Source organism: Nicotiana tabacum, chromosome 7 (genome assembly GCF_000715075.1).
Source record: "Nicotiana tabacum cultivar K326 chromosome 7, ASM71507v2, whole genome shotgun sequence".
Taxonomy (NCBI): domain Eukaryota; kingdom Viridiplantae; phylum Streptophyta; class Magnoliopsida; order Solanales; family Solanaceae; genus Nicotiana; species Nicotiana tabacum.
Window position 1 is genome coordinate 94,333,932 of NC_134086.1, and position 16,220 is coordinate 94,350,151.

At 33.4% G+C, this 16,220-nt stretch overlaps 1 protein-coding gene across 1 annotated transcript; it reads right to left on the reverse strand.

Annotated features, from left to right (window-relative positions):
- Positions 1 to 3,089: 3,089 nt before the first annotated feature.
- Positions 3,090 to 8,125, reverse strand: LOC107766430 (uncharacterized). Its single transcript, XM_016585211.2, has 3 exons — positions 6,577 to 8,125; positions 4,617 to 4,878; positions 3,090 to 3,668 (listed from the first exon to the last, which is right to left on the reverse strand). The coding sequence occupies exons 1-3, from the start codon at positions 7,704 to 7,706 to the stop codon at positions 3,489 to 3,491; spliced, it is 1,572 nt and encodes a 523-aa protein (XP_016440697.1). The 5' UTR covers positions 7,707 to 8,125; the 3' UTR covers positions 3,090 to 3,488.
- Between the last annotated feature and the right edge of the window lie 8,095 nt (positions 8,126 to 16,220).

Sequence of the window (16,220 nt, forward strand, 5' to 3'; positions counted from 1 at the left end):
AATTACACATGTATACTTGTCGTATCTCTTATTTGCAACTTGTCCTACGTGTTTAGTTGAATTACTTGCTTTCTTTTATTCCATAATCATTATTTAACTGTGAATTCTTTACTTGAAATTACTATTCTTGGAATATCTTGTTGTTGAGTTTGGTATTGAGTTGCAAAGGCAGTGGTTTCTATTGAGGCAAAGTGTAAGTTGTGAAATATCATTTTATTGAGTTACTTTCCGGTTGTTATTGTTGAGACTTTGTGTACATTGTGGTTGAGTAGTGGGCTCCTTATTGTGAAATTACATTATTGTTGGCCTTTTCTGGTAAGTTGTGATATTGGACACTTGATGTGCGAATTGTGATACGTTGTGATATTGATACGCATGCGGTGGTATAAGGTCTGGGTGTTGAAATGCATGCGGTGAGATAAGGTCAGCTTGATACGCGTGGCTAGTAAGGGAACTACTAGACACCATGCGTTGTGATAAGGTGGGCTAAAACATGGGGTGCTAATTCGGGAAAAATAATTCTCAAAACTAAATGTAAAAGGCTCCCGAGGAGATATAACGAAAGACTGTAAGTTAATTTTATGATCTGGGACTGTGAGGCGGTACCTTGGTAGTAGCCCTTGTTGATCTTTCTCAATTTGCTGTATTTGTCTTGGTTGTCCGTTTCCTTAGCATGTAAATCTTTATTTCCTTTCGTGTTGTATTAACTGTCTTGATTCTGTGTTGTTAACTTTTCGTAAATTTCTTATTGTTTCATTTCCAATGTCATTGTCATTATATCGTTATACCTTTCGTCTAGTTTTTTATTATCTTCAGTAGGGCCTTGACCTGACCTTGTTACTACTCTACCGAGGTTAGGCTTGGTACTTACTGGGTACCGTTATGGAGTACTCATATTATACTTCTCAACATCTTTTTATGTAGATCCAGGTATTTCCTATCAGTCTCGACATTAGTGAGCTGAGGCTGCCTTGGAGAGTTCAAGGTACACATGCCCGCGTCCGCAGGCCTCGGATTCCCTTTCTATCATGTTCTTCCTTATTTCATTACACTATTATAGACACTGATATATAGGATTGTTCAGCACTGTTACTTAGAGCTTGTGACTTACATTTCACCAGGTTTTGGGAGTTGTACATATCGAGTTGCATATTTTATTTATGTAATTGCTGAAGTTTTGAGATTCTAAGTTGTATTTCAGTTACTCTGCATATTATTAGGCTTACTTAGTCTTAGAGGCTAGGTATCGTCACGACATCCTACGAAGGAAACTTGGGGGCGTGACATTATTTTTAAGTATTAGGACTTTTAACTAGTACTATTAAGTAGGAGTATTGTGCTCGTAAATTTAATCCTTTGGGAAAAAAATAAATTTCGTACAAATTTGATACATCTGCAAATTAAAAAATAAATTTCGTACAAATTTGACACATTTACAATAATACATAAACTAAAAATAAATTTTATACAACTAATTATATAGTATACAACATATTTACAACTTATCTACAACTTTCATACATTATTTTTACCCAATAAATACATCTACAACATCATACAACTTAAATACAATGTCTTTTATATGTATTTTGTATGTATATTGTATGTCATTGTATGTCTTCTTTTCTTAATTCGGCCAAAATCAAGTCTAATCTTCACCAATACCCTCAAAACTGAGACATAAACTTCAAAGAATATTCTCAATTGTTTGCAACAACACCAATCCAAAGAAATTATAGTTTTTAAAAATCCAAATTCGAATTTAAAGCTTCGAAGTATTTTAATGGCTGTCAATGGTGGAGAATCAAACACCTCCAAAATTTATTGATTGACAATTTTAATTCGAACATCAATTGTGCAACATGAAAGAAAATGCTAAATTAAAACTCTATACAACAAGAAATCATAAAAAAACAGAAAACATCATGGGAAACACCCCGTATACAAAATATATATATATATATATATATATATATATATATATATATATATATATATATATATATATACGAGAGAGAGAGAGAGAGAGAGAGAGAGAGAGAGAGGCAGGTATAAAGGGATGAGGAAATAACTAATATTCCTTATTCAATTCCTAATTTAAAGAGATACTAATTTAAAACTTATTTGTATATAATTGGTAAAATGTATATGACCATGTAATTAAGTAGGCGTTTGGACATGAATTCCATATATATTTTTTTTAATTTGGAATTTCACTAAAATTTGAATTGAAGATGAAGTTGTGTTTGGTTATAATTTTTGCAACATATTTAGATGTCTTCTTTTAAACATATTTTGCAACTAAAAACTAACAATCTTCTCATTTTCAATTGAGTCAATTGAAAAATTGGTCAAAATGTATTTTCAAGTGAGATTGGAAAAATGGTAAGATTTTGATAACCAAACATTTTTTTCAAAAAAAAGGAAAATTTTCTTATGTCCAAACGGGCTCTAAATTAAAACTTGATTAGGGATGGTAATATGTAGTATAGGAAGGTAAATTTTTTAATTAGTATGTCTTTTGTTTTGATATCAATAAGCATTCTTATGTTTGTATACTTGAGTCGCATTTCTTGCTTTTGAGGGTCAAAATCTCTTATCTAATTTAAACCTTTTACATATATTTCTCAGATTTGCTAATAACTCTTCTACATGATCTACTTTTCATGTAATTTATTAATATTTAAATTGCATTTTTCTAGAAATAATTAAATCTTATTTCAAATATAATATTACCATAGAGTTTCCATGAGCAAGTTATAGTGGACAATGTACTTGAAATAAAAAATTAGGAGAAAAAATGCAAAACATACAGAAATTTCAAGAAAAAAGCTGTTGGTCAATTATTCCTCCCAAGTTGCAACTTCTTCATAAGACCTCTTCAAATGTACAAAAGATTTCCCAACCTCATAAGTCAACCTCTTTTACATGGTCTTATCCCTGACTTTCCAAAACCACTCTTGCTGAAAACTCCAAGACTTCCAAATAACTGGCTGATCTTGAAATAATTATCGACTTCCATAGTACCAAACACACCACACACACACAAAAAACAAAAAAAAAGCGATGAATTATTTTTCTTACGTAGATTTTTCTTTTTATAATATTTCCACTAATTCTCAAGAGTCGTTAATACACATAAAAGGCCGGCTGGCTGGGTTGAAATTCTCTCTGGGCACCAGCACTCGAAATGTTACAAAACTAGCTAATCTTTACAAAACAGAAGAAACAGGTTGGCTCTCTTAGCAAGGTTTCAACCACAGAAATACAGGGAGCTTGAAAAGTGGCTTAACTTTTAGACACTCACAACGCGAAAATCCTGGCAAAGAGAACAGCCCTGCTCCAATTCAGGGAATGAAAACGTAACACGAGGTAGCACGCATGGACACAAGGTGGTTAAGGTAAGATTATTCCATTGCAGTCCTCCGTAAAAGGATGCAAAATTTCTATGAGGTTAAACTGAAAAAACACTCCATCATTTGGAGGTCTTACGCCACGGGGATTGGAAGGTCATCACTGTTACTCCGACGATGCATTTGCTTTTGCATGGCTTTTACTGCTGCCACTCTAGCTGCATTGGCTGCCCTGTTGGCAGCTGCAACTGCTCTGCCCACTCTTTCATCAACCTTGGCCACATCATATGCCCGCTCTGCTGCTCGACGAGCCTCCTGATAGAATTATGTAAGAGCAATTAGCACACGATTCAAATTCATATGCCATTTATATTTATTTTTTTCACTATTCTAAAGAGTGGAATCAAATTAGTTAATGCACATGTCGGAGTAGCTATTTCCACTGAGAGTCCGATTCCAAGATTATATAGAGCAGCCTAGTGCATGAAGCATCCCGCATTTACCGAGGGTTCGGGGAAGGGCCGCACCCCAAGGAGGTGTTAGGCAGCCTACCTGATGCAAGCATATCCGTGAACTATAAGTCACATGAAGACAACTTTATCATTGTTCCACTATTCCAAGGCTCCCCTTCTAAATTTTAAGATTATAATGCACCCAAAATTGAGTGCCAATGAAGTCAATGTATATTCCTTTAGGAGTCTACCAAGTACACTATTAAAACCTATTAAGTGAATGAAAACCTGAAAATCACAATTCAGAAAAGGAAAAAATCTACAGAGAAAGCTTTCATGACTATGCTTTTTGTGCTTCCTGGGACTCTTTCTAGCCATGTTAATAAGAATGCAGGCTCCTTCTAAAACTTTTTTTGACTGGTCACATGCATTTTCTGAAATTTTAAAACAATTTCCTTAATATTCAAGAGAAGTAAGTTGCAATTATGACATAACTTTTGCATATCCAAAAGGCGAATACTGTTCTAGCACAAAAGTCAATTTACTTACAATGGAAGAGTCAGAAACGAAGGAAAAAGAGAACAAGTGCATCCTACTGATCCTAACCTAAGACGACTTAAAGATGTGCCAACTAAACTTAAAAAAGCCTCCAAATCACAGCAATAGATATCCGAGGATTCAGAGAGCATATACTTAGACAGTCAATAAACCATGAGCTTTTGAAGGGATTGGAAGGCTAATCTGTGAATCCTTATTTCCCATGCACTAGGGGGGGGAGCAGACCTCAGATCAAGTTTGATTTAATCTTTACCTGTACACCATTTAGCACTTTGGAGTGGTAAACAGCAACAGGGGATACAGGATAGGAGGCATTCTGCGTGCTTGGAATGTCAAGAACCCCATTTTGCCAATGACCACATTGGGTTTCTCCATTTCTAAAAGTATACATCCCAAGCCCTTGTCTCTTTCCCTCATGCCACGCTCCTTCGTAGCGATGCCCATTTGCAAAACAATATACTCCAAAACCATGCATCTTATCTGCAAAATATTCTCCAGCATATGTATCTCCATTCCTTCACATTGGAAAGAATAAACCAAGTTAATCATTTTTTTTTGACGAGAATAGAATTCTTTCTTACTTTACTAAATCATCTCATCACAGTACATGCAAGGGTGCCCACTGCCCAGTGCAGACACTAACATTCAAACTGAAAATCAATACAAATAAATGAAGGGATATAGATAACAAGTGTAGAAACCTAGTGGAAAAAAGAAGGAAAACCCACAGTAAAACTATGTTATATGTGTGCGTGTGTATATTTTAAAGCCCACAGCACGACTATGTGCAACATAGCTCTATGTCCTGGAAAACAGCACTATATTTCTCCAGCAAAATGCTACTTCAAAGCACCTTACCATCTGAGAGACAGAAATAAAAGAGGCCAAAAATTTATAGCATTTACAATCATGAAAATCAGAAAGAAACTTCAAAGCAGTCAAGACATCAAGTAAACTTCACTCCTCCTTTATCTTGAATCCAAATAAATGATTTTGGACCTGGTAACACTCTTTCTCAGTCTGTTACGTGCTATCTCACTATATGTCACTAAAACCATGCAGGCAATACTCTGGGATCATCACATCAACAATTTTTTCTCTTACATTTTAGAGATAAGCTAAAACTTAACATAGCACAAACACTGTTGATATCAGCTGTATCTCTTCAGTTAAAATAAACTTAACATCATAATTAATGGAACTTTATCAATGTGACTCTAGGCAGTCCATAATTAGGCTCATAATTAGTCAGAAGTTGCAATAGGTAGTGAAAATATTAATATCTCATCTAGACATAGAGTCAAGGCATGAATGCTACCCTGTTTTGCACTGCCAATTTAGCAAAGTTATGCATAATGCAGGCACAAAATTACAAAAGGTAGTTTATCTTTTGCAATTATTTTGCATATCTTCTGTTCAACATGCAAAAGATTACTTCATAGTCTTCACCTGGCTAGAAGATTGTCTTTCTGTAGTCATGGACTAGAGGAAAACTGGAAATATTGACAAGACTCTAGTCTGAAAGAATATTTTCTTGAGCACATGGTTCCATACATTAATAGTCAATTATAGAAATTAATTTGAAAATGATAGAAGAATAAACTACTACATAGAAGCAACTGGAATGACATAATATGCATTTCAAAACAGGAAAGGAGAATAGTGCTTGCTTAACTAAACAAAAAGGAAGGCCTTTTTCGAAAACGCCTAACTGTATAGAGATGACAAAATACAAAGGGGGACAAGGACAGCATATCTCCCAATTGGACAGAAATCAACTAGTTGCTCACAAAATAAAATCCACAAGTCTACAACCTAATGTAATCAACTAGAGGAAACTATATTTAGTTTTGTCTACTCTCCAGTAGATTGAGGACTACCACCTTACTTCTAGTCTTCCCCATTTTTTTTAGACTCCAGTAGATTGAGGACAGTTGTACACTATACTGTACATCTGGAGTTAAAAGTTTACGATGCACAACATCGAGACATATAGCAACAAGCTCAGCAACTCTTTCACTTCTCTCCCGCCTATTCGTCTTTAAGAAATAACATAATCTATGTTTAATACATATGGTATACCACATATAGACAACTAAAGCTTCTAAAGCTCAACTAGGTAATTAACGAGAAAGATTAAATTTTCTGGTTACATATCCCTTCAAAAGTCAACAAATTTAGAAACGAACAAAAACATCTCCATGAAAAATTACCTGAAGTGGTAGTGGCCAAGGCCATGCTTGACTCCCCACTTGAATTCACCTACATACCGGCTACCATCCTCACATGTATGAACTCCACAACCATGACTTTGACCGTTGGACCACTCCCCAGCATACACGTCGCCTGTGTAAAACCTATATACTCCAAAACCATGCCTAAGGCCCTGCCTATACTGACCCCTATATCGACTTCCCCTCGCCCACGTCTCCACCCCATAGCCGTCATACTTCCCATCAACCCAATCACCTTCATACCTCCCACTCATGTAATAGTAATAAACTCCACTGCCACTACATTTCCCCTTATGGAACTCACCCTCATACACATCTCCATTACTGTAAGCCTGCACCCAACAACCTGAATTTACCCTTTTATCGATCTTAGGCCGCGACCCAATTGACCAAAACACTGGTAATTGCTGCCTAGATACTTGGTTAGTTGAAGTAAGCTTAATTGGCAAGGACCTAGCCAAGAACAACCTGATTGAAGGAAGCCTAGGCAGTGCTAAATTGAGTGAAAACAGTAAAGCAGCAGAGAAAGCAAAAGCAGATAGAAAATCCAAAAAGAAAGAGTTAGTTGGATGAGAAACCAAGAAATAGAAGAAAGGAAGGGAGAGGAGGAGTATTAACCGGAGATGGAGGCGAAGGACACGGCGGAGGTGGCGGAGCCGGTGGTAAACATGGAAATGGTTCAAAATTCTTGATGGGTATTGACCCTTGGGAGCAGAAGAAAAAGGGTATTTGTGAAGAGAATCAGATAAAGTTGGAGACTTTAGAATAGAAGAGCTTGAGGAAGAAGAAGGGTTGTGGTGGTTGTTTGTGGAAACACCCAAAAGGGGTCTCTTGTGAGGGGTGGTCTTGGTGGTGGTAGAGGTGGGGCTAGGGACAATTGGGTCATTTCCATTGTCAATCAAGATTTGAAGGGGAGGAGGCACAGAAGGAGAGGAAGAAGAAGAAAAAATCAAAGCTTGAGGAGGAGTAGGAGGGGGGTAAATATGGGGGTGGGGAGGTTTGTGATGAAGAGAAGAAGAAGGAGAAAGAAGGGGTGGTGTGGGATTGAAATCGGAAGAGATGCAACTGCTTTCTTTTCCGATCTGAACTTCAGATTTCTTCTGATGCATTACATACACATACAGAAATACATATCACACTACCAAAAAAACCACAAACCAAGAACCTGGAAAATTGATAAAAATCCAATCTTTTTCTCTTTTCTCCTCAGGAAAGCCACAAAGATTCAATTTCTCTTTGTCAGTGATGATTCTTTAGTTGGAATTGAAATAGGAAAATGAATTTTCCCTTCTGGGGTAGGTTGTTTAGCAGTTCTACCTCTATCTATCTAATTATATCTACAAAAGATGGACAAAATTATTGTTATTATTCCTATATATGGAAGTATGCGGGTGAGAAGTGAAAAACAGTTTTGTGTGTATGTGTGTGTTTTGGAGAAGAGAGCGGAGAGAGCAATGCGATGAGGAGTTTTTTGAGTTTTTTATGCTGAGGGTGGGGGATGGGTAGGGGGTGAACTGAAGGGTAGGGCAGTTTGAAATCAGAGGCAACCAACTTTCCCTTATAATAACAACAGCGTACAAGAACCGAAGCGCACGGAACTTCCAATACTTCAGTGTTGCTCTTTTTTTTTTTTTTTTTTTTTTTTTTAATGTAGATTGTGCCAAAAGTTTCATTAAGGTAAAATGCTTACTAATGAAAAACATATTCATATTAAGTATTCGAATTCGTGATCTCTAAGTAAAATATATAAAAATACACAGTTCTAGATTTATCCTTAAATTTTGGATGGAATTTAATCTTTTGGACGAATTTAATTCTAAACCTATGGATTTTGAATCTTGAATGCACCTTGTCATATAACTTACACTATGTTAATTATACTACGTTAACTTATACTCCAGTGTTGCTCTTCTTTTTTTCTTTTTTCTCCGTAATCTAGATTGTGCCAAAAGTTTCATTTAGGTAAATGGCTTCCTAATTAAAGGCGAATTCATACCAAGAATTCTAATCCATAACATTTGACTAAAGAGGTAAAAATACTTACCATTTCATCATATTTTTATAAACTTATCGATTCTAAATCTGAATGCACCTTGTAATATAGTTTATACTATGTTAATATGATTATGTGACCTTGGAAGACATGTTTTATGTATATGTGTCTAGCCAATTTAACTTACATATCACACAAATCGCTTCTTCTTACATATTCGAGTAGAGCAACTTTCGAATTATTTTTTCTACTCTCTGGTAATTATGTGGGGAAAATGTAAGAACAGAAAAAGATTCATTTGTCATAGCGATAATATTATTTCCTTTTTATGTAATTCTAGAATCCATACTTATCATTTTTTGAATTACCTTATGTAGTAGTAAGTGGATAGGCTAGAAAGCTAAGTATTATGATGGATACAAGTAATGTAGAAAAAGAGACACAGAAAAACACTTTACTAGATTCAATCATCACATTCCTTGGGGCCTATGTTTTTTTAGAATATTCGCAAGACATTCAGCACAATAATAATTTAATTAATATGATTTTTCTATGTCTTTTTTATGTCATTGTAAGAAATTTCGGCAGAAGTAGCTAACTAAAGCATGTGAATATGTCTTTTGGTTTCTTCTTATCATTTAAAAGTAAAAGGTGTTCTCATTTTTGTTCCTCTAAATTTGATGATACATTAATACCTATGTATATACAATACAATCTCGCGAGCAAGTTTTTACATCCATACATGTGTATCTAATTAAAATAATTTAATTAACTCATTGTGGTATTAATTAGTACTAAAAATACAAAGTGAGGTAATCTTAGAAAAAGGTTAAAAGGCAAACAACATAATCCAAAAAAAAACTCTTTGAAAAAGGAAAAAAATATGTAGATATAGAATTAAAATCCACCTCAAAAGGGGAAACAAGAAAATAAATCAATGTCGTGAATAATGTTGATGGTTACAAATCAAAGTGGTCCAAGACTCAATAGCATGGTTCAAATACAATCATATACACAATTTGGTAGGAACGGCAAATTCCGAAATATAATGAAGCATAATAGAAAAAAACTTACTTGACTGAATAAATTACATTTGTCTTCTATCTACATGTTTATCATTTGATCGCAATTTACTATACACTTGAACATGACAAATTCATGATTCAGTGTAGACACAAAATGTGAATAATTTTTTATATTTATTTTCGATTCATAAGATAATTTGTGTGCTATTGTTTACGTCTTTTTGGGTATATGTCTGAGCTTCTTGATGTTTTTCCTTTTGCATTTTCTTGTCTTTTGGAAGAGGGTTTGGGTTGAATTAAAATTTTAAGCCTTAATGGTTACGTCACGAATATTTCAATATCTTAATTGATGAGTGCTATTATTACTTGGGGATAAAGTTCTGCGATCCTATTTAAACGTTGAGCAAATATTTTTTCTTCTTCTTAGATTTTGACCCGAAGACAAGAAAATGAGTAGGTGGTGTATTGACTTATCCCAGCCTTTTAAAATATTTATTATTCGAATGGTTCATTAAAGAAAGTTTTGGAGTATCATCTCAATAATTGGTCTGGCACAAATAATTTCTTCTACTGCACTGATTTTTTTTTTTTTTGGGGTGGGGGGGTGGGGGTGGGGGTGGGGGGGTTAAAATATGAGGGGTTTTCGGTATAAGAGAAGGGAATGCAAGAAAATTTATGTATTTGCGTCAAATGGAACGGCTGAATGCAAGATGTGTTTTATGAATTTTTATCATTTACCTAAGTTGAATATGTAGTTTATCTTCAATTTCTATCTCCGTAAGTTAAATGATTTGGAAAGAAGAAATTGGTACTATTCGATGCCTAACATTTAACAGAAGAACTTAACTTATATATATATATATATGTGTGTCGCACCTCCTTTTTCCGCCCCCGCGAGGGGCGTAGGGAGTTTTCTCCAATTAAAGGACAGTCGAAACAAGATTTGTTTGTTTGTTTCAGAGTCGCCACCTGAGAATTTTAAGGCGTCCCAAGTCACCGGTTTTAATCCCTGAATCGAGGAGAATATGACTCTGTTTGTTATTCTGCGAACCAGAAATCCTGAGTAAGGAATTCTGTTAATTCGGGAGAAGGTGTTAGACATTCCCGAATTCCGTGGTTCTAGCACGGTCGCTTAACCATTTTTATATTTGGCTTAATTATCTTGATTTACTAAATACCTTTTTTCTTGTTGCCCGATTTTATTACCGCTTTTGTTTAGATTGTTTACAATTATATAAATGAATCACGCGTACGTATATTCGTATTATATACCTTTTATAATTGTAGAGAATCGTGCCACGCATACGTGTACACAAAAAGGTTGATAATATTTTTATATTTTTATTATAAAAAAATTTATTTGATATTCGAAATTGTGCTTAAAATAAAATTAAGAACATTCGCCTTTCTTAAATAGTGGACCGCACATCTCGGGTTTTATGAAATTAATTTAATATCCTCCGACGAATCTTTTTTATTAAAATTTTGGCTCAAAGTTGCGCGAACGCATAATCCGAACAGCCTTAAAAAAATGTAATTTAGGCCACGCGAACGTATCCTTAATTTCACAAAATATTCTTGATAAAATTCTCTACAAATTGTTTATTGCATCCACTTATTTTTATATGAAAGCCATAGAGAAACACTGATTTAGACGTCTCTAAATTTTCTTGAAAAGAATTCAAAAGTTATTATGTGTTGACCGCAAGTCTTATTTTACGCGTATGAATTATATACCTCAAAACTATTCAAATTTTAAAGAATTAATGATATGAAAAAGAAACAAACAACATGTAACTAAAAAAACTACCATTTTTATCGTGGATACAACATTAATATATCCAAAAATCGAATCGCATATAAAACTGGAAAAGAATTAATTTGATAAACAAATTAATAGCTTCTGAAGAATTTTCATTGTTATATTTAATGCGAACTCTATTTCTACATATCTTTGACATAAAATGTTGCAATTCGTGCTTATAAATCCCATATCCTTCTCATATACTTGTTTTTAGTCCAAAGTTATAATTGTTTGGTTAATTTGTTTACAATGGTAGATAAGAATCAAGTTGATAAGAAAGAGAACTATTATACAAATTGATTCAATAAAATTGCATCACATGCAATATAGTTGTACGTCTGAACCATTCCTAATATTCTAACCTCGTAACGAATTATATCAACTCACCTTTCACTTATGGTTATACATGTAACTGTTATCATGCCATGTACGAACAACATACAACTTACATCAATCTAGTTTTAAATAAAATCGGACTTTTGTGACAAAATATGCTAGTAATGTAGTTTCTTGATAGTTCCATACTATTCCATACTTAGCCAACAATATCATAAGATTTAATTAATGGCTAGCTTTCTGCCATGTTCCCTATCTTATAATTTGAATATAGCTATACTTAATGAAATTCTGAAATAAATAACATTATTACAAAGCTTATGCGAATTTCAAAGGGATGATTAACTAACAGTTCTCACATCAAATGTAAGCTACTATATTAATCAACTGAAACAAAACTGAAATTTAAACTAATAGATTTAAACGAGTAAAAGACATAATTATAATTCCGAACTTCATTTATTTGGCAATGTTGAAGCTTTCCACAACATGAGTCTAAAATATATACCTGATATTGGAAGCAAAAGAAAATGAAGATGAAAATCAGCAGCAGTAATAACAGTACAGCACAGCAGCAACAGCCCAGCAACAGTAACAACCCAGGAAAAGAGTTTGCAAACCAGTAGAGCAGTAATCCCAAAAACAAAAGCTTCAAGCTTTGAATGAAACAACAACAATTAATACTGATTTCAAACAAAGAAAGCAGAAGATTTTTTTTTAGATTTTATTTTTATTTTGAAAGCTTAAATATTTTTCGGAATTTTTCTTTCTCTTAAATGTTCAGCCATTTTTTCTCTCTATTTCTGTATTCTCTCTTTTCTGTTCTCTTCTTTTCAGATTCGTTTCTCTTATCTGTGTTCTCATTCTTCTTTGTCGATTTCAAGACTTCTACTTATATAACTCATCCCATAAATCTTTCAATCAATTAAAATCAATACTTTTTCTCTACCAAACTCATTATCTTCCCACTCATCCCCATTACATTAAATAAACATATCACACCACCCCATTATATTTTGTCCCCCATGCCTAACATAAATAAATACAAGATTCCCCCACTAAATTTTGTCTTGTCCCCCCTTTATATTAAACAACTATATCACAAACCACCCCATTTCATTTTGTCCCCCATGCTTCACATAAAAAATTACAAAATGTACAATTCCTAAACTACCCCTCCGACCTTATTCCAAATTACTATTTTACCCCCGAACGTACTACAAATTACCAAACTACCCCATCAGCTATAACAAACAATTAATCAAACTTAATCCAAAATATAGACAATATGATTAATTTCTAACAATGTTCAAACAACAAATTTCATGAACATGATTTCTTCAACATTTCAACAATAAATCACATGAACATGATTTCAACAACACTTCAACAACAAATCACATGAACACAAATTGCACAACAAATAACAACTAAAATTTGATTGAACAATATTTTTAGCAACACACAAACCTATTTTCGGATTCAACAACAACAATCAAACAAGTATATTTAGATTTCTAAATTCAATAATATTGAACTTAAAATCAACTCTAACAACATTACAACAAACAATTCCTATATTAAACTTAAACAAGATTATGAGACAAATTCAAGAAATAATCATAAATGATAAACAAGAAATCAAACTATACAAATTTCGGATTCAAGAACAATCAAACAAAGTATGAACATGAATTAAATCTATTTTAAACAACAAACTTGACGGATTAAATGACTCAAACAACATTAATAATTTCTGGAAAATACATAACAACATGAAACAAATTGAAGAAATAATCAATTAAATTTCAATTTGAATCTAACAAACATTAAACTAACAAATTTTTTACCTAAACAATAAAACAAACATGAAATAAATATGAAAAATAAATTAATCAATTTACCATTTGAAATCTGAAAATTAATTCAACAAAACATATGAACATGAACAAAACAAAAAATCGAATATCTAACCATAGACATGAACAAAACAAACATTCACCGATTTTAGATTCGAAAAATATCCAAACGAAATACGGACAAAATAAAACTCAAAAACTACTAACCGGATCGAAACGAAATATGTACGGACTGTTTCGACGAGCCTCGACCAAAGCTCAACCAAACGACGACGAACACGAACCTAAGAAGTTGACGCCGAAGCAACAGCAACAGCTGACGCGGCAGAAGTAATGAAACGGAAGCAGCTGGGGGTTCGTTTGCGAAGGAAAATGAAGGAAGAAGAAGCAGCGATGAAGACTGGCCATGGTTGTTCGAGCTGAAGAAGACAAAGTGAGGCAGCAGCAGCTGCGACGACGTCGGGGCAGTAGCGTCGGAGGGTGACGAGGTTGGAGAGGAAAACGCAGCTGGGTGTGTGTGTTTGTGTTGTGGTCGGATTTGTTGTTTAACAATGGTGAAGAAGGGGTAAAGGGGGCAGCAGCTATGGTGATAGGTTGACGCGGGGGAGGCAGCCATAGTCGAGCAAGCTTTGAGCTTGACGAGCTTCAATGGCGGATAGAGCTGGGGTCGTTTAGTTGAGCCGGGGTCGTGAGGGTGACGTTCGTGTGTGTGTGTAGCCATGGCTGCTTAAGGTTGAAGGCAAAGGGAGGCCATGGGAGGTGGGGTTTGGAGGTTGGAGAAGATGAAGCAAATAGGAGGGGTGGCGGATGGGTTAACATTTTTTAGGGTTTTCTTCATTTTTTCTTTTTGTTTTGTGTTGTTTGTAAGATAATAGGGATGTTGGGTTATGGACTGGGTCGACTCAGTTCGAAATGGATTGGGTCGTTTGGGAATATTGGGCCATTTTTGGGCCTGTGGCTTGAAATCGAAGAAGAGACCCAATTCCGACTTTCTTTATTTTTTGCTCTCTTTTCTTCTTTTATTTTTCTAAAACTAAATTATAAAAATACTTAAACTATTATTAAGAACTAAATTAAGTTATAAAAACGCAAATTAACTCCCAATAACAATTAACGCACAATTAAGTATTAATTAAGCATAAAATTGTATATTTAGACATTAAATGCTAAAAATGCAAACGATGCCTATTTTTGTAATTTTTATTTTTTTTGTAAAACAAACTTAGTTACTAACAATTGTATAATTAAATCCTACATGCGAAATGCGACATATTTTTGTATTTTTAATAATTTAACAAATAAACATGCACAGACAAACATACAAATAGTTACACAAAATATCACAAAAATTGCACACCAAGAAAAATTATTTTATTTTTTTGAAATTTTTTTTGGGAGTAATTCTCATATAGGGCAAAAATCACGTGCTTACAATGTGCAAATAATTTTTGCAGTATCATTTCACCGTTGCATGTTGTTCTAAATAATTTGTCTTATTTTTCAAGATTACAAATTTTACTTTTTATGGAGTATTATTTGTAAATATTTTTTGGGTGATCTAATTTTGTAAAATGTAATTTCACATTATTATCTTTGATGCAATGCTAAAAAAGCCTTTAGGGGTCGCTTGATAGGAGGTATTAGAAAAACAATGCATAACTTTTTGCATTACTAATTCCTTGTTTGATACTACTATTAGTTATACATCCTATTTGGGATAGCAAACCATGGTATTAGCAATGTAAGGGTTTTTAATACTTGCATAAACATGGTTAAAGACATAATTATCTCTCAAATCACTCAAAACCTAATTCCAAATACTTTTCACCATATTTTGTATATTTTCTATTGTGATATTTTAGTTAGTTTTTCCCCTTAGCATTCTCCTATAATCAAAATAATATCATATTTATTGATACTAATTTGATTTTGAATTCGTTCAAAGTATAAACTGAAGTTTTCTTTATTTGTTACAAATCTATCTATTTTCTTAATAATTGATATATTGTATTATATGCAATAGCAATTAGTTATTAAAATTTTCTATCATAGTAATTAAAATTTTCTTCTCTTTTAACTTTAATATTTCAATTAATTTTCTTTTGTAATTTTGCTCCTCTGAAAGGATTGCAATAAAAAGGATTGCAATAAAAATAGTTTACAAAGTTAAAGAATGTTGAGGGTATTTTTGTAAATAATTAAATTTTTTAGAAATTATGCAATGTTTTAATACACCAAATCAAATAGTGGATAAGAAATAATCTCAGCATAACTAATCCCAGCATTACTAATACACCATATTCAACATTACTCTTACAGGTCACTTGGTAGAGTAGATTAGAGAAAAATAATGCATACATTAGCATTTTGTATTAGTAATACCTTATTTGGTACTCTTTTTCAACCTATGTATAACTAATACAAACGTTAATTATACATCTTATTTGGTATTATCCTATGTATAGTTAATGTATAGTAAATCATGATATTAGTAATACTGTCATGATGCCAATTTTCCTCCATAGGATGTGATGACACCTAGTCGTAGGAACTAGGTAACCCTAACACTTACTAAATTAGTGGCAAAATTTAATCAACAACTATAA

Bases quoted from the DNA above. Each gene is read 5' to 3' on its own strand.
- LOC107766430 (XM_016585211.2), bottom strand. From the start codon at position 7,706: ATGCATCAGAAGAAATCTGAAGTTCAGATCGGAAAAGAAAGCAGTTGC. The intron at 4,879-6,576 runs GTAATTTTTCAT...TCCAATGTGAAG, and splicing joins CTTGGCCACTACCACTTCAG to GAATGGAGATACATATGCTG. The intron at 3,669-4,616 runs GTAAAGATTAAA...TAATTCTATCAG, and splicing joins AAGTGCTAAATGGTGTACAG to GAGGCTCGTCGAGCAGCAGA.